This window comes from Leptonychotes weddellii, chromosome 5, assembly GCF_054177405.1.
Source record: "Leptonychotes weddellii isolate Sample4059 chromosome 5, ASM5417740v2, whole genome shotgun sequence".
Taxonomy (NCBI): domain Eukaryota; kingdom Metazoa; phylum Chordata; class Mammalia; order Carnivora; family Phocidae; genus Leptonychotes; species Leptonychotes weddellii.
Window position 1 is genome coordinate 75204761 of NC_138373.1, and position 25416 is coordinate 75230176.

Below are 25416 nucleotides of genomic sequence, written 5' to 3' on the forward strand. Positions count from 1 at the left end.
TTTTGTGGTCTCTGCACTTTTTATTCTCCCAATGTCAGTATTAGAAGCAGCCCACAGGTTTTTGGGGGGTTTGGGTTTTTTTGTTGTTTGTTTTGTTTTGTTTTGTTTGGCACCTCAGCTATATAGGGGAACTTTGTTAGGATTCTTCCTCTTTTATATCAAGAACAGATTGTAAAGACGGGAGCCTGGGTGGCTCAGTCATTAGGCGTCTGCCTTCAGCTCAGGTCATGATCCCAGGGTCCTGGGATCGAGCCCCATATCCGGCTCCCTGCTCCGCGGGAGGCCTGCTTCTCCCTCTCCCACTCCCCCCTGCTTGTGTTCCCTCTCTCGTTGTGTCTCTGTCAAATAAATAAATAAAATCTTTAAAAAAAAAAAAAAAGAACAGATTGTAAAGAACATAAAGATCAGATTCAGGTTGACCAGGAAATTCTAAGGTAAATTCTCCATTAGAAGCAAAGTATATTAGCCCTTTTATTTTAGAAAGGAGATCTCTACCTAATAAATTAACTGGAGCTGGATCACATGGCAAAAAGGAATGCTTCTTAGTAAAAGGTCCCAGAGTCATCTGTACTGATTGAGATGAAACTGTGAACTTCATTAGATACCCCCCACTATGGAAACCTTTTTACTCAGAGAAATTTGTTGTCCTATGAGAGCAGGATTTAAAGTAGAAAGCGTAGCTCCAATATCTATTAAAATTTGGCAAGGTTTTCCATTAATTTCAGTTTCCCAATGGCTGTTTAAGGAATTACTATAACAGCTTACCAGAGAATCCCTCCAAGTCCTATCAACCCTGGGAAGGGCCCATATAGGAGTCCTCCCTTGGGGGGCACTTGAACTGAAGAATTTGCATAGGACCTTTGAGGACAATTTTTTTTTTCCAGTGCCCCATTTGATTACAAATAGAACACTGATGTTTAGGCCACTGTTTTGACAGTAGAGTCCTAGAAGGGCAGAATGTGCAGGGTCCAGGTGTTATTTTAGGTCTCTGGGCTTGGAGCTGCTGTAGCTGTAAAGCCAACAATTCGGCAGATTTTTGTTTAGTCTTACTTGAAGTTCCTTTCAAAATGCTCAGCTATAGCTATGAGTTCAGTCGGGTTGGTGGCCTCCTGTCCTATTCTTTGCCTTTTTATTGGCCAACGGATCTCTGGGGACAATCCATTTACAAACAGAGCAGCCAGAACAAGCTGGGTGACCTCGTTTCTTGACTGGAATCCAGAATGCTGAACGAAGAGCCTCCAGCCACCTCCAGATAGGCTGTGAAGTCTGCCCCAGGTTCATCTTTCTGTTGTTTGTGTGTTTGAGTAACAGACCAATCACTGGGGGTGGGGAGCTCTAGGAATGGCTTTTAAAAGGTTAGCTGCTATTCTGGTAGCTTTTTCTGATTTATAAGAGAACCATGCTGGAGACACAATATCTCAAATATCATCCTCGGAATTATGCCATTCTGCTTCCCACATCCATTTTGGGGCTTCGCCAAGTCCTACCAACACGTGCACTAGCTAATAAAGATCTGGCAGCCTGGGGTCATGGGCTCGGATAAGGATTTTAAATTCTTTTAAAAACCTCTGGGGATCCTCCTTGGTTTAGGAAATTCTTCAACTATGGCCCTTAGTTTAGTCTTTGACCAAGAAGTGAAAGATAGCCCGGGAGGATCGCCTGCCACCTCAGGTGGTTTTATTTTTAAAGGTAACTACTTAAGTGTCTCTTCAGAGTGGAAAGGCAGTTCAGATAGAGATTTAGTAGACCAGGATGACCTCAGGGATAGAAGGGTGGAGGGGTTCGGTAGGAGTCCTGTCCTCTTTTGTCTTAGGTACCTCTTGTGTTTTTAATTCTCTTAGCCTTCTGTAAGGAGCCTCTCATTAAGGTTATTTTACAATCTTGAAACCCTTAGGAAGAAGCTTCTGCACACCAATTAAAACAGGCATCCCTTTCTGTTTGCTTCATTTGGGAAGTCTTACTTTCAAGCGCACTTCTTAAATGAACAACCTTGTCTAATTGGAATGTTCCCCATATTGGCCATTGTAATTCTAGGTTATTTTTCGTAAAACTTTTCCATCTTGCTACATGTCTGCAACTTCTGGGACTAAAGTTCTTAGACATAAAATAAGCCGGCGTGCCAGAAGGTAACATGCTTGACTCTGCAGAATTTAAGGATCCCATTAGCTCAGACTTTGGGTTTCTTGAAGCCCAACTAATACCTAAAAGGGATATGCTGTGTAGGGTTGGGGATTGTGGGTTTCTTACAGTGTATCTCACTGCAGTTTTTTTGAGGTTGGCAGGTGACCTAGAGTCCATCTAACCTGTTCGGTGACCAACTTATTCTACTATGAGAGTCTTCTTGAGGTGGCAAGCCCTCCAGCAACCTTTAAATGCTTGACCCGGGCCCACCAATGTTTGCAGTTTTTTGGCCTCCAAAGACTCCTGCTAAAAATGGCCTTTAATCTACCCAAAACAAGACATGCAAATATGCACCTTAAGACGTTGGCAGTACTGCATCCCGGCCACAAGAAGGCCCTGTGAGCACTACCACCAACTCCGTCGAAAATTTGCTGAGCTTTCCTGCCCAGAGAATTATAATCTGAAAGGCTATAGGCTTGGCTCTGGGCAGACCTTTCTGCCAGCTCAGGTGGGCTCTGAGCGAATAAGCCAGTATAACCGGGCCCTGGGAAAATAGGCCAGCTCAGTTGGCTCTGGGAGTAACTGTCTGCCAGTGCAAGCTGACCTGTCCTATAAAGGAAAGTCAGATAGACTGGTAGCTCAAATGCAAAAAAGAGCCTCTCAGACCAAGAGGAGCTGACCCAAAGCCTTCAGAAATGGCGAGAAAGACCGTGAACTCAAAGGGTTCTCAGGTACCATGCCTGTGTTTTTCATCCCTGGATGCTGCCAGAAGTTTGCTTCAGATCCTATTGCTTCCACCAAATCTGTTTAAAAAAACCAAAGTTCAGTCTAGTTTGAAGATCTAATTGGCATTATTAAATGATTCATGAATTGGGCAGCATCCTATCCAGCAAATAGAGGGGGCTCCAAGGAATCATACAAAATGGAAGCTTTTTATAGAAGGGGAATGGGGGCAAGAAAGTTATTAGCAAAAGAAAAGGATTGTTCTAGGTGAGGCTGCTTTCTAGGTGGAAGAGCAAAGTGTCTTATGCAGACTACCTCATCTTTCTTTAGGGATGGACTGGACCCAGCAGGCAGATTCATTGGTGCTAATGGAAAATTTGCTGACTGACCAGGTAAGACTACATTTCTGGGGGAGGTTGAAACTATAATTAGATTGGGTAGTAAGCCCAAGTTTGGGAGCTTGGGTCTAAGTGACACCATTTCGGGCCTGTGGTTTTCTTTTTTAACAGACCCTTTTTCTCAGTCATACTTTCTCTCATAATTCTCATAGCTGGTTGGTTACATACCCTCAGCCTTATCCTGTTCCTTGTACAATCACCTTAGAAATCATCTTGCATTACCAGGTGCTGAATCTCTTGGGGCTGACTGCATGCTAGTGTGGGCAGGAGGGCCCCAGCTAGTAAGACTGAAGTGGGAGATTGTTTGAGGATTGTTATAGGATGTTTGAGATTGAAGACTATAATCAAATCTTCCAGATAAATATCACAACAGTAAATCAGGTTTGTGTACCGGTCATATTGTCAATTAAATATATAGAAAGAAAGATATTTTTGGACATGGTAAACATGCTCTACCTGGCTGAAATTGACCTGCCAGTTAACTACAGTGCATGGATAGATACATATTCTGGAATTTAACCAGTCCTTTTCAGAAACTGTTTATGCAAAGAAGCCAGAAATCAAGGGTTTGGATAATCCATGAATATTGTTATCCATACACATAGATAGGTATCATAAACCATCTATGGCGAATAATTCAGTGTGCTTTGCATTAGGAAGTATATTCTCCTATTGCTGCTATAATAATCACAAACAGTAGCTTAAACAACATGAATTTGTTATACAGTTCTGGAGGGCAGAAACCTGGAATGGGTTCCACTGGTCTAAAACCAAAATGGAATATAATGATGTGTAGGCAAGGATGCATTCGTTTTTCCTGGACACTATAGGGGATATTGCATTCCTTGCTTTTTATAGCCCTAGCACCTAGCCACATTCCTTAGCCCAAGGCCTCTTCTCTTCTTCCAAGCCAGCAATCACAGTACTTGGATCTCTGCTTCCATCTTCCCGTTTCCTTCTCTTACTTTGACTCTCCTGGCTTTCTCTTTCACTTAAAAGGATCCTTATGATTACAACAGGCCCACCTGGATAATTCAAGACAATCTCCACATTTCAACATCAACTGATTAGCAACATTAATTCCATCTGCAACTTTACTTGCCTTGCTGTGTAACATGATCATAGGTTCTCGGGATTTAGAATGTGGACATTATTGAGGGGCCATTATGTTACCTACAACAGAAGGGGAGGTCATTAAATGTAATAAGGTTAATATCATTGACAGTGAGTCTACCTACATGTAAAGAATATTGGGGTCATAGGAGGGTGCACGTGTGTGATAGAATTCATTTTATTGTTGCTATAGAGATTGGGAATGGCTATGCTAATTTTCAAGACTTTTCTTTGGGCTTGGCCACAGCTGTCATACTCATCTAAATCTAACCATACAGAAAGCTGCCCTATTCCTGGCATTTTCAGTGGTATAGAAATCTGTATGGGTTACTTTTCTCTGATTTAAAACTTAAATATCTCTGACTACTATAAGAAAATCCACACCCTGCAGTTACATTTTAACATCAATTGTTACATTATGAAACAGACTTAGGTAACTTTAACCCAGGTAAATTGGTTTCTAATACTTGCTTTTACCTAAATTTAGAGCTGTGTAATGAAAAGCACAAGGATTTTGGAACTAAGACAGTTCTGGACTTATATACTAGCCCAAATAGAAGATAAACCTGAATCTCAATCCTGGCTCTGGCATTACAAATTCTGAGCTCTTATTGCTAAGATGACTACACAAAGCATGGGCAGAACATGGAGATATTTCTGGCAGTAATTACTGAATTTCAAGATGTACCTGAATGTAGCTCAGAAGTTAAGAATGGCAGGTATTAGGTATCAAAATGCAAAGAAATATATGAAATTAGGACATAGGACATTAAAAGAAAGTATATGGAAGATGAGAGAGAGAGAACCAGGCAAGATGACCATGGACTAAACTCACACTTGGGAGTGGATGTTTGATGATGGAAGATACCTTTGGATTCTATTATCTATTCATGACAAGAAAGTGAGTTGAATTTAAATGATAGGTGCTTTTATCAAAAATGAAACATTTATATCATGAGTCTTCCTATAACGGGAGTCTTCAAAAGGTAAAATTCAGAGAAGTAATGCTAGGAGGGGGAAAAATATGAACAAAAAAGTGCACATAAGTGCACATAAAAATACTGCCTGCCCAGTATTTCCTATAAAGATGAAACAAATTGACCAGTAAGACTCCAGTGAAAAGATAAGTGCAACCCATTAAGGAACTAACAGAATGGACTTATCAATAAGCAGAAAATTCTGAGAAGTTTACACATAGGACAGATGTGGGGATTTATAGGAAAAAAACCCCAGAATTTACAGAATTCCAGAAAAGGTGACAGTGGTAATCATCTCTGAAATATAAATCCAAGTGGAGCTCTCTATAACTTTAGGATCTTACTATAGAAGGAGAATTCCAGATAAGAGTAGAAAATTGAGAGTCCGGTATATGCAAAGACATAAATGTGGCTTAGAATTGGTTTTATGATGTACAGGATGCTGTGGTAGATTGCTTAAGTTAGTCCCAATTCTTCAGCCTATATGCTGTACCTTCTGACCACGAGAGGTCAGGTTCTATTCTTTGACTCCATGCTCAGCCATGTGATTTGCTTTGGCTAATTAGATGCTGGCATATATTTTGCAAGCAGTCTTTCATTGCTGGACTCATATATCACTGGAACTTGCATATCAGGCCTTATTCACCCTTCACTTCTACTATCATCATGAGAAGGTTATGTCTAGACTAGTGAACTGGTCCAGGGAGAAGAATGGAAGATATGAGGAGCCAAGTTGCTCCATCAGGTCCAGCTTTGATGAACTAGATTCCATTTAGCCCCTAGACACATAACTGGAAATCTGAAAACAGCAGATATATCTAGGCAAGTCCAACGTAGATCCCTGGTCTCCAGAGATATATAGAAATAAACATTTATTGTTGTCTATCACTGAGTTTTGTGGTTGTTACACAATAAAAGTTGACGGTACAAAAATTGGTACTAGAACTGGGCTATAATGGCAACAAAAGCTTAAATATATGGCATTAATTTTGAGGAAACTGATAGAGGAGGCTATAAAAATGGTAGCAGGTTAGGCACTTTTGAAATATTTGCAATTCTGTTTTCAAGACAACTTGGAAGGCAGAAAATGAATGAAATTAACTTTTGTATCTGAGTGAAGAAGCTATGAGGCAAAACATTGTAGGCATCAGATGACTGCTTCTAGCTGTATATTATTTGGTAATAAAATAAAGAGATGGACTCCAAGCAACCATATGCTTTGCAAAAAGATTTAAAGAAGACATAGACTATGTAACCTTCAGGTCGCTCACCCTGTAGCCTATATTTTCCATTTTTTAATCTTTTAATGTTTCCTTCTGAGTAGTTATCTTCTAATTCACTGATTCTGTCTCTTCTGCTTTGTCTGATTGGTTGTAAATACGTCTACTGAATTCTTAATCTTTTTTGTTTGTTTGTTTTTAAAGATTTTATTTATTTATTTGACACAAAGAGACACAGCAAGAGAGGGAACACAAGCAGGGGGAGTGGGAGAGGGAGAAGCAGGCTTCCCACAGAGCAAGGAGCCTGATGCGGGGCTCCATCCCAGGACCCTGGGATCATGACCTGAGCCGAAGGCAGATGCTTAACGACTGAGACACCCAGGCGCCCCAAGTGTCTTAACTCTTGATTTTGGCTCAGGTTGTGATCTCAGGGTCGTGAGATGGAGCCCCATGTAGGACAGTTGGCTTGAGATTCTCTCCTTCCTCTGCCCCTCCCTGGCCGTGCACTCACCCGTGCTCTCTCTCAAAATAAAAGTACTAAATTGGGAATATAGAGTCAAAAAAAGGGGAATAATAAAGATTAGGAAAGGAAGGTCAAGTTAGTAGCCAATGCAGTATTAACTAGAGAAATGGCTTAGGACGTGTTACTGTTGATAGCTTACTTACATGTGCCTACTTGGCAAAAAATATGAATCAGTTATTCAAATCTAAAGATCAAACGACAGAATAAAAACCAGAACCATGTAAAATATTGGTCCTAGTCCACATTCCACTGTCAGTTTCACCTGATGGGAATCCTTCATCAGCTTTAGAATATTAATGAGTAGAAGAGGGACTTCATGACTACTCTTTATTTGCCCAGTCCTTTCCATTGAAACAGGCCATCTACCTAACCACCTTAGCAGTAGATGGCTGCTATTTTCCCCATGGACTCAGGATGAAAGACAGGATTTTCCTGGAGTTAACCAGAGCTGGGTGTAAGGGGTGGGGTAGTAGAGAAAGGGTAGAGGAGAATGAATCCACATAGTTTTATATAGTTGGAAATGGAAGATCCAGAAACTTAATGACTTAAGTGACCCTGAATATCTTGATCTATTCTTTTTTTCAATTTTCAGAAAGGGTAAATTATACTTGTATACTAAAATTACACATTTTCTCCTGGTTCTCAGAGTTGTCATTCATCTTGTATCATTCTTCAGAATATTTTAAATTCTCAAATATTCTATTTTATAAGTTGTCTCACGTGACTGGTAATCAGTTCTTCTAAGTGCTGTCTACACAGTGTTGCAGGGGTGGTATTTGTATAGCAAAGTAGAAAAAATTTTAGCTGGGGACACACAATTACATTTTACAAATTTCATAACGGCATGTTATTTGTACCAATTATTATCAGTAGGATATAGAGAAACAGAGGTCCTCTAGGATACATTAACTGTGCTTCGAGTAGTCACTACAGCTATTCAATGCAGGTAAGATGTGGGATATGTGAACAGTGCTTTTTCAGAACTAGACAGTAATCTGAGGATTTTGATCATAAATTACGTATCTGGATAATCCCTGAGTGTAGAGGTTAAGTTAAAATGTAGATTGGAGAAGGTAATGAAATGTGCATCACTTAAACATCAGAAGGGTATATGGCTATGGGAGATACACTATGATGTTAACCCTAAGGTTATTCAGAGTTGAGATTTTAGTAGTATTCCAAGCTTTGGGGCTTAGCCACAGGTTTCACAGGTGTATCCCCATGCTTCCATCCACCTGTTCTGGACTTTTCATGGGTTTACCTGGGTGGGAATTATATTGTATGTATGTAACATGTCCCCCCCTCCCAAATTAAAGTATATGTGCGTATGTATGTGTTTCATTTTGTTTGCTTAAAGGTCTGGGCCACTTGCAATTGAAAGAGTCCTAATACACAGGAAAATCCATAGCCTGAGATTGTGATCCTTTACAGTTATAGTATGTTATGAACACAGAGACTTTATGTCTGAACTGGCTTATGTAAGGAGTTCATCTTGCCCTAATATTAGGGTTAATTTTATGAAATCAAAGGGTGATATTCCTGGCTAATACCCCAGATCACATAGCAGACAAACCTGTTTTAATCTAAAGTTTGACCCTTACAAACTGTGTTCTCTACGGCAAATTCAAATTACGTAATTTTACTAAGCTTCCTTTCTTCATTTCAGAGTGAAAATAATATCTGTTTGACCACATGTAAGACAATGTGTATGTCATATATATGTGCATAACCCCTTCCGCATCTACCACCTGTTAAGCTCTCTAAGTGCTGTGGGAGCAGCAGACAGGAAGGGGCGGAGCGACAGCGGCTACCGTGGCCAGAGCGCCGCTGGGGAGGAAACGGAGTCAGCGGGAGGCGCAGGTATGTGCCTGGCGGCTGCCTAATCACCCCCACCCTGCCCCTCGCCGTCCCGGCCGTCGGTCGGGGGTCCACGAGGCCTGTGGTGACTCTCGGCGCTCAGCACTGGGGGAGCGGCGACACCGGGTCCATGGCCACCGCGACGGCTCCGTCTTCCTTGGCCCTCAAAGCCTCCAGCACGGCCAGGGTCCCCAGCTCCTACGGAGTCTTCTGCAAAGGGCTCTCCCGCACCCTGCTCGCCTTCTTCGAGCTGGCCTGGCAGCTGCGCATGAACTTTCCGTACTTCTACGTCGCAGGCTCGGTGATCCTCAACATCCGCTTGCAGGTACACATTTAGTACCGTGATTACGCGGCCGGCTTCCCGGCCAGGACATGGCCGACTCCCAGGAGCCTCGGCGGCGAAACGGAGCGGCGAGCGCGGAGCTCTGGAATCTCGCGAGAGGACTTGAGCGCTCTTCGCGGCTGCGCTCTCAACGGAGACGGTCCTAGCCGAGCTGCCGGGACGGTGGCGGTTAGCGGCTAGAGAGAGGAAGTACGCGATTTTCCGGGGACAGCGAAGAACTTCAGTTAAGGGCTACGACAATATTTAAGAAGCTTTGCATCCTTAAAATGAAAACAGAACGAACATGATGCATTATTAAAAAAAGGAGGGCTAATAAAGTTTTCAGAAAAATTTTAATGTACAACAAGCTCATGGCCCAAATTAAAATAAGACATAAATTTCGGGAATATTGGATTGTAAGCAAGACATTGGATGAGTAAGAAGCTGAAGATCTTAAAGATACGTGGAAGGCAAATATATTTCTTCAACAAGAGAAAACCGTGACAATCAAATTGTCAGTGGAAAAGCACAACTGTACAGGAAAAGCGACCTTCTAATACCAAACAATATAAAATGCTGCTGGATTTTGAACAGAGGGTTGGAGTGTGAGAAAGTGGACTCTATTTCGTGGTCCCTGTGAGTAGCATCTAGTTCAAGACCTTGGAGCCAAAGAGAAGGAAATCCAGTCACAGCACTAAGCTTGGCTACTTCGTGAATAACATTTAAATAATCGTAATAATTAATGTAAATGATGGTTATGGTTTTCATCTTTTGAGATAATACTTAATTGTGGTTACAAAGTAGAACGCAAATGTTATCAGCTTTGATAATGGAAAAGTACAGTTTACAAGCAGGGATGTTGAAGGGGGAGGGAAAAAATGGTAATGCTGTCCTTATAAAGTGGGAAGTTGAGAGATACAGTCTGTCCTCAATGGGGAAAAAGGCGTTTTATTATTTGAAGAGTAAATGACCTAAGGAGTATGCCATGAAGTTGCTAAAATCGTAATACAACTATATTAAAGAGGAAGGAGAGTAGGGGAGAAGAGCATGAATTCAATAAGAAATGCGTAAAGACAGAAAGTTAGGTGGAATGTCTCAAAAAGAAAAACTGAGAGTACCGGGTGTGTTTGAATATAAAGACGAGATTTTTAGTTTTTCAGAGTCTGAGGATGAATTGGTGGTCTGCAAATTTTTTTAAAATTAAGGAAACAAATCCATTATGAAACAGGAAAATTCAAAGTTTTTTCAGGAACTACACTGCATTCTTCTGTTGCGAATAATACTAGTCATATAAAGTCAGTCATAATTACGTAAAACTGAATACTAATACAACAAAAAATGTGTAGTATTGAGGGGATTGGAGAGGAGAGGTGTGTGTAATGGGGGGAAATCAGGCAAGATCTAATACAGAGAGGTGAGTAAAGCAATATCAACACATTATTAAAAAAGCTACGATAGAAAGAAGTGGTTGTCTCTGGAGAAAAAAGTCGGAGATGGGTAGAGAAAAGGCAGAGGATTGCTGTCTTTCACTACCAGTCTAACAGTATTATTTGGGTTTTTCTTAATTGTATATATGTATTTCTCTGATTAAAACTTAATTTAAGTAAGTTTCAGTTTTAAAAGTTCCCCCCGGGCAGTTGAAATATACAGCACTGGTTAAGAGCCACCACAGTAAAATGGGATTGAGTTTTTAAATCAGGCATATCACTGTTAAAATACAAACTCTTAATTTTGTGGTTGTAGGTGAATCAGTCTGCCTAAAACCCAGTTTGCTCAACTATTAAAAGAAGATAAAAATACCTACTCTGAAAAGTCAGAGAATTAAAAATAAGCCTGCCTTAGTGCTTGATATATACACAATAAGTAGTATTTGTTCTAACAAAATGTCTCATTAACATGTGAGTAAAACTTAAAACTCATAGAGCGCCTGTTTTTTTCCAGTGGAGCTTTTCAGTCCTAAAGGTGATCTGTAAGGTACTGACCCTGAGGGCCTGGGGCAGAGCCTCCAGAAGGATTTGAAGAGATAAAAGTTGCCATTGTTTGGAGAGATAAAGATTTATAAACTATTTGCAGTTTTGTATTCCACTAATTGTGTCCAACCAACAAGTATACTCTCGGGTTGTAAACTAAGTTCCCCCTCCAGCACCAAGTCTGACTTTGGGTAATTGTGTTTCTTTATACTTAACTGTGGTTACAAAGTAGAATGCAAATGTTATCAGTTTTGATAATGGAAAAGTACAGTTTACAAGCAGGGATATAACCTTTCTTTATTCCTTGTCTCCAGTCAAACTCCTGTAGTTTTTTTGAGCACATCCTCTTTTACTTTCTTTTGCCTTCTCTTCTCTTTCTTTTTTTTTGCCTTTTGTTACTCGACGTGTATTTTTAAGGCTAAACTTAGATGCCACTTTTTTTTCATTATTTTTTCCCGGATTCCCCTGATTGTATTAATGTTTTACTCCATCTAAGGGCTGTGTTCATATCAACCTAGCCATTTTCATAGGCTACCTTATTTTTGCCTAATTGTGCATTAGTTATCAGATGTGGATTTTTGTTTTTAAATATCCAAGAGACAGTTTTCTATCATCTTTCCCTTGGTTCTTACATATTGCTGTGAGAGTTCAGGAACTAAAACATTTTAAAATACCAGCAATGTAATTTGATCAGTGAAACAATTCTGTAATGCCAGGGTACTTACAAATGGTGAGCATCGCTCTTCCCCAGAAGTACTAGTGTCCCACTTTGTAACAAAAGGGGCTGCCATTAGCTCTGGAATGGTGAGGGACAGGGATGCTTCATTCAGGTTGCTACGTGAACATGTGCCTTCTTCAACCTTTTTTCTTTAGCTTAGCCTTTTGTTACACTAAAGAAACCAAGGCACTCAGCACTTACTGTGTATCACATCCTCCTGCTATATTGGACTCTGTGAGGGAAGATACTGTATCCTATCCAGTTTTTACAGCACATACAGTATCAGCAACTATGAAGTATGAACTGAATTAAGGCTCCATGATTTACCCTTTATTCCTCACATTTGTTCTTACACCCAGTCTATATTTTTCTTCCCACATTTATAACTCAGTGAAGTTTCCCAAGGGAGAAAACAAGATTTTTGCCCTGACTAAACCACTTATTCTAATTTGCAAGTAGTTTTATTCCTCTTACCATCCTTCCGGGCAGCATCCATGAAGCCAAAAACTGTTCATTGCTCTATCCCTTAGAGTATTAACCTAATGCAATGTAGATAATAAACATAGTTGGATAAATGCCAAATTAGTTGTTTTTTCTACACAGTCATTAGTCAATGAAGGAAATAAAGATAAAGTTGCCCCTGATACTAAGGTCCACTTTATTGCCCATAAATTAAGCTTTTTCAGGCCATCATGAATATTGATTGGTCCAGAGATCCTTCCAGCATGAAGAAGCAGAGAGGTGACATAGTTCTCACAAATAAAGAAAAAACACATTCATAAAGTGTAATTGATAAAAATACTGGGGAATGTGGACTGTGTTACAGTTTAAAAGGGAATGGTGATCATAGTAACATAACTTGAAGGTTAGGGAATAAATTTTTTTTCAGTTGAGGGCAAAAATATGTGATTGCTTGGCTAAAAGAGCATATCCTTATTATCAGCATCATTTTTTAATTTTATTGAGGTTTTTTTTTAAGATTTTATTTGTCAGAGAGAGAGCGCACAAGCAGTGGGGAGAAGCAGGCTCCCTGGTGAGCAAGGAACCTGATGCGGGACTCAATCCCTGGGATCATGACCTGAGCCGGAGGCAGACGCTTCACTGACTGAGCCACCCAGGCATCTCTTATTGAGTTTTTAATACCGGCAACTGTGCAAAGTTATTTACATACATGATCTCTATAATTCTCATGTATATCCTATGAGGAAAACATTTTCACCATTATTTTAAAGATAAGGAAACTGGAATTTAAAGAGGTTAAGTAACTTTCCCCAAGGTCATAGTAGTTGGCCAAACTAGAGTTGAACCTCCTTTATCCCTAAAGATACTTTTGATGAGGGATTCAATTTTTTTAATGTATAGGTAATGCTGAATAATCCTTTGGCTTTTTTTTTTTTTTTAATAATCCTGTTTCTTAAATGTGAAACAGAAGTATTATCTGGATCATAGTTGGCAATATCTTTTTCTTCAGTATAGTTGAGGGCTTTATGTATTAGAATATAAACATTCAGTATACTTTGATATGTAAATCCAAGCATTTTATACTTTCTGCTGCCTAAAGTCATTTGGCCTGTTTGTGGAGAGAAAGGGGATGAAGGGAGATAGAGAAAAGGACATTACCCCTAGGATTGGAAAGGAAACACTTTACTTACCCCTAAGGAGTAGAGATAAGGTGAACATGAATTTTGAAACTATCCATCACTGCTCTGAGGAGGCTTACCTAAATTTTCTGTTACAAAGTCTTACAGTCCTATTTTAATGGGGGCTTTTCCTGGTTCAGCATTCATAGATTTGATATTCAAAAAGAAAACAGGACTTACACATGGAGACGTAAAGGGGTGGGAATGGAAAGTTTAGGAATATAGGAACAAAAGGAGAGAGAGAGGAAACTGCCAGAAACTGAACCTGGAAAGTAGTCTGAAGAGTAGACATGGAAGGTTTCAGGCAAGAGAACCAAGAAAGGAACCCCTGCAAAAACTAGAGTTTCCAGTAGGGTTCAATTGGTTCACATCAGTTGGGTTGGATTACCATGAATATGGGAACTTCTTGCAATTTTTTTTTTTTTTTAAGATTTTATTTATTTATTTGAGAGAGAGCATGAGACAGAGAGAGCACATGAGAGGGGGGAGGGTCAGAGGGAGAAGCAGACCCCCCGCCGAGCAGGGAGCCCAATGCGGGACTCGATCCCGGGGCTCCAGGATCATGACCTGAGCCGAAGGCAGTCGCTTAACCGACTGAGCCGCCCAGGCGCCCCCTTCTTGCAATTTTAATAAGAATTCTTCAATAGCCGATTGCCGGGCAAGATTACCACCAGACCAAGTCATGAGTCTTTACAAATGAAGTCCACTTCTCCCCGCTCCAATCTCAGCAATGCTCTGGGGACCATCAAAAGACCAAGGACATTATTGAGTGCCTACAACAAATGATAAGAAGAAACTATTGAATTCTTAGTAGCTTAATTGCCGTACATCTGAGGGCACCCCTGCCAGTTCCTAGCCTAATTAGGGATCTGCTTTAGAAAGTTTTGCCCATCTTTATGTCTTTCAAATACCAAGTATGTGGATTTATTCACAGTAAGGTAGTGGAGGGCATCAATGAATAAAGAGAAATGAAGTTTGTTCATACATTGAATGAAGTAGATTGGGTATACCTTTTCATATGAACCAAATTGAGAAAAGATAAATTGTCACAACCAAAAGGTAAAAAGCACTAATGAAATAACTGTGCCTGAAATGTCTTCACTCTGAAATCATAGGCACAGTAAGAGAAGTGAGGCCAACAGATAAACAAAAAGGGGGGGGGGGGCGCCTGCGTGGCTCAGTTGTTAAGCGTCTGCCTTGGGCTCAGGTCATGATCCCAGGGTCCTGGGATTGAGCCCCACATCGGGGCTCTGCAGGAAGCCTGCTTCTCCCTGTCTCACTCCCCCTGCTTGTGTTTCCTCTCTTGCTGTCTCTCTCTGTCAAATAAAATCTTAAAAAAAAAAAAAAAAGGTTTAATTTTTAAAAAGGAGCTTTCTTTCAAGAAACTAGTTTTTAATTGATAAAAAGAAAACTTTTGAAAATAAGTCAAGTCAGGTTAGATCTGTATGAAAGGGAAAAGAAGTTATTTTTATAAAGATTTATTTATTTATTTGAGAGAGCGAGAATGAGAGAGAGAGAGAGAGAGAGCCAGAGGGAGAAGCAGGCTCCTCGCTGAGCAGGGAGCCCGATGCGGGACTCGATCCCGGGACTCCAGGATCATGACCTGAGCTGAAGGCAGTCGCTTAACCAACTGAGCCACCCAAGCGCCCAAGAAGTTATTTTTAAAACTAAACTCATTTAGGGGTGCCTGGGTGGCTCAGTCGTTAAGCATCTGCCTTCAGCTCAGGTCATGATTCCCGGGTCCTGGGATCGAGCCCCACATCGGGCTCCCTGCTCTGCAGGAAGTCTGCTTCTCCCTCTCACACTCCCCTGCTTGTGTTCCCTCTCTCACTGTCTCTCTCTCTGTCAAATAAATAAAATAAAAAACTAAACTCATTTAAACATGGGGCTAAGGAATAGAGGTACCATGGTGTTTTTTTGTCTTCTGAAGCTGTATGTATGTTGGTGTTTCCCCACTGCTAAAATTGAAAATAGTCCATCTGTCACCTGTGATTTTTTTTATATATATATAACCCTCTTCAATAACTTCCTGAATTGATCAAACCAATCATCTGATCAATTTTTTAAATGAAGATCTATTCTGAGAGTAACTCTTGATCAATCTTTTTTTAAAGATTCTATTGATATATTTGTGAGAGAGAGCAGAAGCAGGGGGAGTAACAGACAATGGGGAGAAGAAGAAGCAGGCTCCCTGCTGAGCAAGGAGCCTGATGCGGGGGTGGATCCCAGCACTCTGGGATCATGACCTGAGCCGAAGGCAGACGCTTAACGCCTGAGCCACCCAGGCATCCCTCAAAGTACCATTTTACTAGGGAGAAAGCAATACACCAGTAGCCACTGCCCAATCTGTAACCCAGGCCTCATTTTTAATAGTCATTTTGTGTGCTTTTTATCAGGAATAGGCCCCTGCTTCTTAGAGCTTCATCTCTCCAACATCAGTACATGAGAAGTGACGTCTTAATCCTAATGAGAACATTTACTGCTAAATCCCGCTCATAAGAAGCAAGGGCTGTGGGCGCCTGGGTGGCTCAGTTGGTTAAGCGACTGCCTTTGGCTCAGGTCATGATCCTGGAGTCCCGGGATCGAGTCCCGCATCGGGCTCCCTGCTCGGCAGGGAGTCTGCTTCTCCCTCTCCCGCTCCCCGCCTCTTGTGCTCTTTCTCTCTCTCACTCTCTCTCTCAAATAAATAAATAAAATCTTTAAAAAAAAAAAAAAAGAAGCAAGGGCTGTGCATGGTTGTTTAAATCTTTTTTTTATCTTGGTCGATAAAGAGAAGTTTGCTGATACTAACATGTAAATCTAAAAACTAAAACTAAATATGCTTACGTCTAGTAAGTACAAAGTAATCTTAACTTCCTTACGAAAAAGGATGTGTTCTAAACCAAATTATCCTCAGTATCTGAATCTAAATAATAGCTAGTATGATTAGAATTCCACCTTTCCAAAATTAAGATAATCCCATTGACAATCATTAGGAAATTTCTTTTAATTGATATATAATTGACATACAGCATTGTATAAGCTTAAACTGCACACCATAATACTGCAAAATGACTACCACAAGAAGTTCGGTTAACATCCACCATCTTATATAGATACAAAAAAAAAAGGATTTTGTTCCTTGTGATGAGAACTTTTAGGATCCATTCTCTTAGCAACTTTCAGGTTTACCATACAGCAGATGTTAATCACAGTCGTCATGTTGTACATTACATCCCTATATGTATTTTTCTTATAACTGGCAGTTTGTATCTTTTGATCACCTTCATCCAGTTCCCCCACACCCCCCCACCCAGGAAATTTCTTATATAGGGTCCAACATAATGCGTGAAGTTAAAAAAAAAAATCTAAATCTTTTTGTGGGTAGGTATGTACATGTACCCTCCTCATCATCATCAGAACACCCCATAGCACAGTTCCCTGGAGGAAGAGTACCCTTTACAAAGCCCTTACTGTTTTTATATTCCCACCATTAGACTTGACCTACTGCTCCATCAAAATTAACTTATAACCCACATATTTTTCAACATTTATTATCTAGTTTGTTTTTGGTTTTTTTTAGCTTCTACAATTGAAAAATTATGGCAATTTAAAACCCTACAATGATTTCTTCATTATCAATAGGTTAATATGTTTAAAATTTTAATTTCTATAAATTACTAGATAACAAACTTCTATTCGGAGTTGCAATATCATTAACAAGCACAATTTTGCCAAGGGCTGGCCTTAAGATTATGTACATTTTCAGCTACTTTGATTTCATTTCAATTATTTTATTATAAACATCAACCCGGCACTATACACACACACACACAAACACAAACATGTTAAAATTTACACAAATACACAATATTCTCCCCTAAACTTTTTGTTCTTATCCCTGGTGAGTTGGTTGTGTTTGTCCTCTCTGACAAGGGACACCAGCCTTCGTATAATCCTTACATGCAGACACACACCCCACACAAACTCCGATTTTGATCCTTGTAAAGTACACATAAAAGTATTCTTATACAATTAGGGATAATTATTCAGTGTCTTTTCATAAACTAAGTTGATTTTTCTCTTATTCAACAAAGGTAGTTGTCTGTTCTAGCTTGGATTCATACTGAGAGTCCGTTTCTTTGTTTTAAAAGTTATATCTGTTGTTACGGGATGATGATGCACTTCCAGCATTTTTATTCCTTAGTTTATTTTTAACTTAATATTGTACAAATATTCCACCTACTTCAACTTGGAAGGGATTTTCATTTCTAAGTAATCCTTTTCTCACATAGGAACGTAATAAATATTTGCTAGCATATATAAAATTAATACATGCTGCATTACATATTTTACATTCATATTGTCTCAAATATATTATTGTTACTAGCAAGTGTTATAATGAATGATGCTTGCTTTTTACATTTATAGGTCATTCTGGGGAAAGTCTGTGATGTTTAATAGTATCTAAAAGAAGCCAGTGAGAAAAACAAAGGTTAAAATGGATCTTCAATGTCTCTTCATTAATTTAATTCTCTTGGGATATAGGAAATTCTGGAAGAGTCTATGAAGCTAAAGATTTCACCATTTTCAAGTGGTGATTAAGATGCCACAGTAGTCCTAAAGCAGTTTTTCTCAACTTGCTGTTTCCCAAAATCAGAATAAATGAGTGGCCTGGAGGAAAAAGTGTTGTTAATAACATGACAACCAAATTGACCTGACAATTCTGCAGTAAAAGGAAAATCCAACCTGTTAATAGGATGGAAGAAAAATGAACCGTGGAGAGGAGAAGGAAAGACATCACCATTTTCATGGCCTTTTTATGGGCCTCTCTGCTGAAGTCCCTAGAGCCGGAGTTCAGTTGCACATTCCTGGTATGTCTCCTCAGGGAAAGAAATAAAAGGAGCAGTGAGGTCAGGGACAGAAGAAAGGGGATTAAGTAGATAAAACTGAAAACAATCAAGCTGTTAAGATACAGAGTTTTACTTACATCTAGGGACCAAGTTGAGTTTCTTTCATATCTTTGATAGACATTAACCCAGAAATTAGTAAATGTATCTAACAATTCAAAGTTGCAAGACAATAAGAATAAAGACCCCACTGGGAGCACAAGTAGCACTCTGTTAATTCTCCACCTCAGCCAGATGAAACGGGGGTGGGAGAAATTGGCTATTTTAAAGAAGTAGAAAACACTTAGGTGACAAACCAGGTAGCTAGGTGATTGCTCAGTGTCCAAAGAATGCTAACGAATCTTGCTAGTTTATCAATGGCATAAAGATGTGGCCAGAACACCGTTAAAAATGAATTGAATAGTGTTACGCAAAGAAGAACAATTCTGGAGATAGCCAGGCTGGTGAGAATGCAGTTAGCTGATGAGAGCTTTTGACTCTTGACCCAGTCAATGCAGTTAACCAGTACAATGAAGCTGTTCCCCAACATTCCAGCTATGAATTCTCCTGTTGCTATCAGAAAAGCATTTTTAATTCCAGATGGCATTTCTGTAGAAAGAATCCAGAAAGTTAGTCCTATGTCTCACTGATTTTTTGGCTGTCAAAATGTTGTGGAATAAAATCCAGTCTGATACTTTTCACTGAAAAATGCTCAGATACTGTCTCATTTATCTTCCTGAAAAATCCTTCTCTTTTATTCCAGCTGAGGCTCTGAAGTATACACAAGGAGAGCCAGTCTTACAGATTTAAATGAAAAACTTTAACATAACTTCCAATCAGCGACTGATTTCCAAATTAAACAGTAAATGTTCCCACTCATCATTGGCATTGACAGCAGTTTTCCACTTGTGAGAACATCCGGAAGAATAAAGTCCAAAAGGCAAACGTGCAAATATGAGACAGATTTCTTTACACTGATTTGCACTTTCCTTTTCACCCAAAAATACCATTTGGATCCAGGTTTCTTAATTGTAATAGACAATTCTGTCTAAAAATAAATCTCTCTAATACAGGCATTATTCATTAATTCCATTCAATAAAATCCATAATAGTTCAGATACTATTGTAGATGAAATTGGTGAATAAAGAGAAGCAACATTAAGGAGCTCACAGAGTATTAGAGAAAGCAACATTAGGTAAACTATGACTATTGAATGTGACAAAAGTTTGACCACAATGCAACTGCAACTCAGAGGAGTGTGTTACAAACTGTCAATAGTTCATTCTGGTTTTATAAGGAGAGTGACAACTGGCTTGGATCTTGAAGCTTCTTAGTATTTCTTGAAGAAATAGATACAAAGGGAAATCATTTTCCAGAATGATATAAAAGCATATGCCAAGGCACCAAAATCAGACCTATTTGAGCTATTACTCTGATTTTTTGAGCTTTGTTCTCAGTAAGTTACTGCCTATTTGATTCTGAATAAGCTCTTGTCAGCTGAGAGGGAAAAAATAGTAAGAAAAAAATATAGTAGGAAAAAAACCCGAAGGGGTAGTGGAGTGGGAGGGAGGTTCTCCTTTTCAATAATTCTGCTTCTAGTTAAAGCCTTCGTCTCATCAAAAATTGTTACAGTCAAATATAGTTTGTTTTTTTGTCTCCACAAACAGGTAACTTTAATACAATGATCTTTCACCCTTGACTGCAAGGTTATCTCTCTTATCCAGAGAACTTGAGGTATATGTATGTGTGTGTGTATATATATATATACACATTATTAATTATTATTAATTATTAATATTTTAATATATGTTGATGCCTGTGAGCCAACCCCGGGGATTCTGATTTAATTGGTCTGGGATATATTGTTGGCACTCATTGAGAACTCCTTGATCTATGTCTTAAATTACCTTCTAAACCCAGGCAAAAATCTTTGTACCCACAAGCTGCAAATCTATGAATATTCTCCAGGAATAAGACAGGAATTTTGCCTACTTGCACTCTGACAATGCATTCCCCATTCAGCCAGTTTTGACTCTGCTTAACAAATTACCTGTTTTGTGTTGGTCTCAGGCTATCAATAGCGATGCTCTAGATTACCAATGCCTGAGGCACTCACCCGGGCCCCACTACTTATGTGGGCCCCCACAGACTTTTCCCCACCGGAGCTGAGGTGTGGCTGTGTTAGAGTGGGCAGTTAGTTAGGCTTTAACAGGATGCCTGGAGGCCAGCAAGGGGTGAGTCTAGGCCCATTATCAGGAAAGTTAGCAACGTGTCCTGGCAGAATTCTGCAAACAAAGCCACAAGAAGCCAGATCAAACCAGACAGGCCCAAGACCCAGAAGGCCAGAGACCCTCATAAATGTGGGAGAAAAGGTGCAAAACCCTGCTCCCCCCAAAAATCCCCTCCCCAAATAATAAATATTGCACCCCTTAGTTAATACTGTCAAAGAAAGATAGAGACCCAAACCCCAGGCACAGCTCTCCCTTGAGGTGGCCCACTCTCTATTTAGACATTGTACTCTCTCTCTTTAATAAACTCTTGCACCACTCTACCCTGTCTGGTCGGTCCTTAAATTCTTTACTTGTGATGAAACTGAGAGCCTCCGGCAACATCCCAGTAACGACTGAGCAGATGGTCTTCACCAGGCAGCAGTTGGATTGACCTTCTTGGTTTTTATTTTGATTCACCTCAGCAACAACCATCAGGGAACTTTGAAAAAACTTTGAAAAAAAGGTTTAGGGGCGCCTGGTGGCTCAGTCAGTTAAGGGTCTGCTTTTGGCTCAGGTTATGATCCTGCAACCCTGGGATCCAGCCAGGCATACAGATCCCTGCTCAGGTGGGGAGTCTGCTTCTCCCTCTCCCTCTGCCCTTCCCCTACCCACCTCCCGGCTCATGCTCTCTCTCTCTCTCAAATAATTGAAATATTTTTAAAAAAGAAATAGGAAAAAACGAGGTTTATTATTCACAAGTCCTGGAGGATACATGGAGCAAGCCCAAGGCCACACAGGGAAGTCATGGGGAGCCTGGGGGAGCATAGACCTGGTGTTCTGTTTTTATTTACATTGGGAGTGTACACCTAGGATTTTACAAGCTCATACTTTACTGGTGGATTTTTTTTTAAGATTTTATTTATTTCTTGAGAGCGAGCAAGAGCATGTGCGCGCATGAGTGGAGGGAGTGGCAGAGAGAGAGAGGCAAAGGGAGAAGCAGGCTCCCCACTGAGCAGGGAGCCCGATGCGGGCTCGATCCCAGGACCCTGGGATCATGACCTAAGCCAAAGACAGACGCTTAACTGACTGAGCCACCCAGGCGCCCCTTTACTGGCGAATTTAAAACATAACATTGTTAATTAGGACTTGGGAAGGGAAAAGTGGGGTCATGCAAGCAGTCAGTTATCTAGGTTACTCAGGGCTTTCTAAAAAGGGGAACTTCATGGGTGGGAGTGGCCTGGCTTCTTAACCAGGTGTTTTACTGGAAGCGGTGTCAAGAAGCTGGCAATATGTTTGTTCAAGATGAATGTCTTTGAAATGGGTATCTTGGCAATCAAAAACTTTACGTCAGGCACGTACACTACATAACCTTAGCTACCAAGGACCTCGGCGATGACATTAAGGTCCATAAGAGAAGGGACTATTTTGTTGTCAGCTGATCTATTTCCAGTTCCTAGAACAGGGTGGGCCTCGCAAATAGTGGGCCCTCGATAACTATTTGTTAAATCAGTGAATGCTAACTTAGGTGTTAATCCTCTTGGGAGCAAAGAAAAAGGGAAAATGAGTAAGACTTGACTGTGAAACTAGTAAAAGAACAAGAAAAGAAAGCAACTCTTTAAAACTAGGGAAAATGTCATGACATAATGTATGAACTCATGCCCGATTTCTGTTACTGACCCTGAAATAACCAATACTGCTCTCCAGCCGTCCTGGCTCAAACCAGAAGTCATACAGAGTCATAAATCCTTGAAGGAGGTGAAGGCCTTTGTACGTCTCTTCACGAAAGAGACGACTGCCCGCGGAGCGAGCTGGAGATGGATAGAAAACTCTGTATTTGGTGGCGGGAAGCCAAGAAGATCACTGAGGTTTACAGAAATGCTCTGACATGGTGTAGAAGGCTACCTGACAGTAGGGCTTTGTTGGTAGACATGGTTCAGCAGGGACAAAACCCACATAGCAACAAGTCAGCCAACAGATGCTTGGTCATTACGGAATACTCGAGTTCATAGTTACACTGAGGAAGAAACTCAATCTAAAGGATATAATAAGTATAAAAATCACAAGGGCTATATGCTATGAGTTGAATTCAAAGTCCAGGCTCACATTTTTAAAAACCTGCATAACTACAAATCCGTCTCCGCTCCTGGGTTGAACTGCCTTTATACTCTTCATTCTTAAAATGGTTGCGTGATACCCGGTAAAGAAAAAGTCTTATTGTATGTATAAATATAAGTAATATTATTCCAACATGCTTGGGTAGATAACAATTAATCAAATTTATGTATATGCTACAGGGACAGCCCAAAATAACTCATCTAAACTTCCAATGATGACTATAATTTAAATCAGAAAATCTATAAACACTGATTTTAAAATTAGCAGTTGAGAGAGTGACATTTCTTCTAAGGAATGGTGAGAGAATACATTCAGAAATCTACTTTGCCCAAATTCAAATGGGAGGACTACGTACATAGTGATGAACTACTGCTTATATGAATGTAAATACAGGTGATTCAACTGAATGTCTTACGAGCTCCTATCAATTGGCTTGAGTTTTCCCTGTTTCCTCCCTGTGCCAGTGACATCTCCAGTGAAAACAAACATACCTGGGTTTTCAGTTTGGCTCTTTCTATTGCCTTTCCCTCCCCAAGCCCACAGGTTTAGATCCCCTAATAGTCTCAGAGAAGCCAGCAACAAGTGTTTCCCTGACTGTGATGCTCTCTTGTAAATGTTTGTTTCACTTAGCATACTCCTTTAATTTTCAGAACTGAAGACTATAGTGTTTGTTTGTTTGTTTGTTTGTTTTCCTTCAAAATCCTTAGAGGACAAACATCCCCACTGGCTCTTCCTCATGACAAACCTAAGACAGGGCCAGTGTAACTAATACCAACCTCCACTCTGGCAAACATTAGTCTCATGCTCATAGTAAGAATGGCTGGGCATTTCTGTAGTCTCCTGAGACTGCATTTGTATTGATGGGGGGAGAAAAGGTAAAATTTGAAAAGCTATAGTCTATAGTCTATGACACAGGATTTAGTGTACAAGGAGACAAAAATGTTCACCTCTATATGTTTTTCAAATTCTTCAAACTTTTCAAATCAATTTGTTCTTGTGAAGATTGGTCTTAAGGTTCTGAGTAGGACATAGGTTACTCTAGACAACATATCTAGTATCTCGAATGACAGAATTGGGACGGACTGTGTGATGATGCAAATGTCCCTTAAAGGTATCCCTGGCTCAGAGGAGATGGGGTCTAATCAAGATCTTGCTAGGAGAAGCCACCTACTGACAACAGACAAACCACCTGAGACATTGAGGAAATTTGCATGCCTTTCTCTGAAATCTGTAGAGGTATGGGTTTCTATCTGACAGATACATTCACTAGAGTTCAAGAAAAATGTCTTGCTGTGCTTGATTTATGTCTTATCAGATGCCTCCAGTACCAGACTTAAGGATCAGAGACATGACTATTTCAGCAATAGAAACAAGTTATTTGTTCCCTCCTATAAATCACCTACGTGGATAAATTGAAACAAGCAGTGATTACACCAGATTTTTTTTAAAGATTTTTATTTATTTATTTGTCAGAGAGAGACAGCACAAGCAGGGAGGGGGCAGAGGGAGAGGTAGGCTCCCCACTGAGCAGGGAGCCCACTGCGGGGCTCGATTCCAGGACCCTGGGATCATGACCTAAGCCAAAGGCAGACGCTTAACCGACTGAGCCACCCAGGCATCCCTACATCAGATTCTTTAAATGAACATTTATTTGGTGGGTGAGAAAGATAGTTAACAAGAAATCAGTGACAATCTCCATCAGTGACTTTCTCCAACTTTGGTTCCAGAGTAGGATATAATTGCCAGTATTTCTTCTCCAGGTTGCATGAGACTGGCAACGCACGTGTTGGGAGTGGCTCTTCTTGGCTGGTGGTTCAGCTGCTGCTGAGTCCCCCACAAAGGCTCTTGTTATGGGGAAAGTAGAGGTGCAGGGCTTGATCTCACTTGCTATTCAAATATACAGATTACAATACATCAATTGCAATAACCCCAGCCCATGACCCTGTCTTCTCTTACTAGTCCTTTGCTGTACTTCTTTGTCAAGAATAGGGCCCCCTATTTCTTAGAGTTCCATCTCCCTCAGTTTGCTGGGTAAGCGTGGACTTACTCCTCGTTAAACATTGACACACTTACCCTAAGGCCCACTTATTAAAAACAAGAGTTGCTCATAAACTGGCTCAATTACTTTATCTTGCCTACCAAAGAAAAATTTAATAAAACTAAAAACTAAATAATATTTTTGGTTATCATCTTATAAAGAGTATATGATTATCTTTAAGTCATATATATGAAAGAATATCTAAAACAAAACAAACTCAATACCTGGATCTAAATGTACCCAGCTTGATTTGCATATTCCCTTTTACCAAGGCCAGATAATTACAGTGACAGGACTAAGTTAGTGCCCAAAATAATACATGTACATTTCCTTTTGTAAAACATAAATTACTTCGTAAAAAGAGTAAAATGTTTCTTATCATTAAAACCATTATACACGTCGTGGGGCGCCTGGGTGGCTCAGTCGTTAAGCGTCTGCCTTCGGCTCAGGTCATGATCCCAGGGTCCTGGGATCGAGCCCCACATCGGGCTCCCTGCTCCGCGGGAAGCCTGCTTCTCCCTCTCCCACTCCCCCTGCTTGTGTTCCTGCTCTCGCTATGTCTCTCTCTGTCAAATAAATAAATAAAATCTTTAAAAAAAAAA

At 40.2% G+C, this 25416-nt stretch overlaps 2 protein-coding genes across 2 annotated transcripts in view; one reads left to right on the forward strand and one right to left on the reverse strand.

The window, feature by feature from the left end:
- Nucleotides 1-8855: 8855 nt before the first annotated feature.
- Nucleotides 8856-12524, forward strand: SMIM10L1 (small integral membrane protein 10 like 1). Its single transcript, XM_006732127.3, has one exon. The coding sequence runs from the start codon at nt 9063-9065 to the stop codon at nt 9267-9269; it is 207 nt and encodes a 68-aa protein (XP_006732190.1). The 5' UTR covers nt 8856-9062; the 3' UTR covers nt 9270-12524.
- A 5563-nt stretch (nt 12525-18087) lies between these two features.
- Nucleotides 18088-25416, reverse strand: part of TAS2R42 (taste 2 receptor member 42) — an 8219-nt gene continuing 890 nt past the window's right edge. The window contains exon 2 of the mRNA XM_081821235.1: nt 18088-18573. Coding sequence (XP_081677361.1) covers nt 18126-18573 — 448 coding nt within the window. The 3' untranslated portion in view covers nt 18088-18125. The remainder of the gene's footprint in view (nt 18574-25416) is intronic.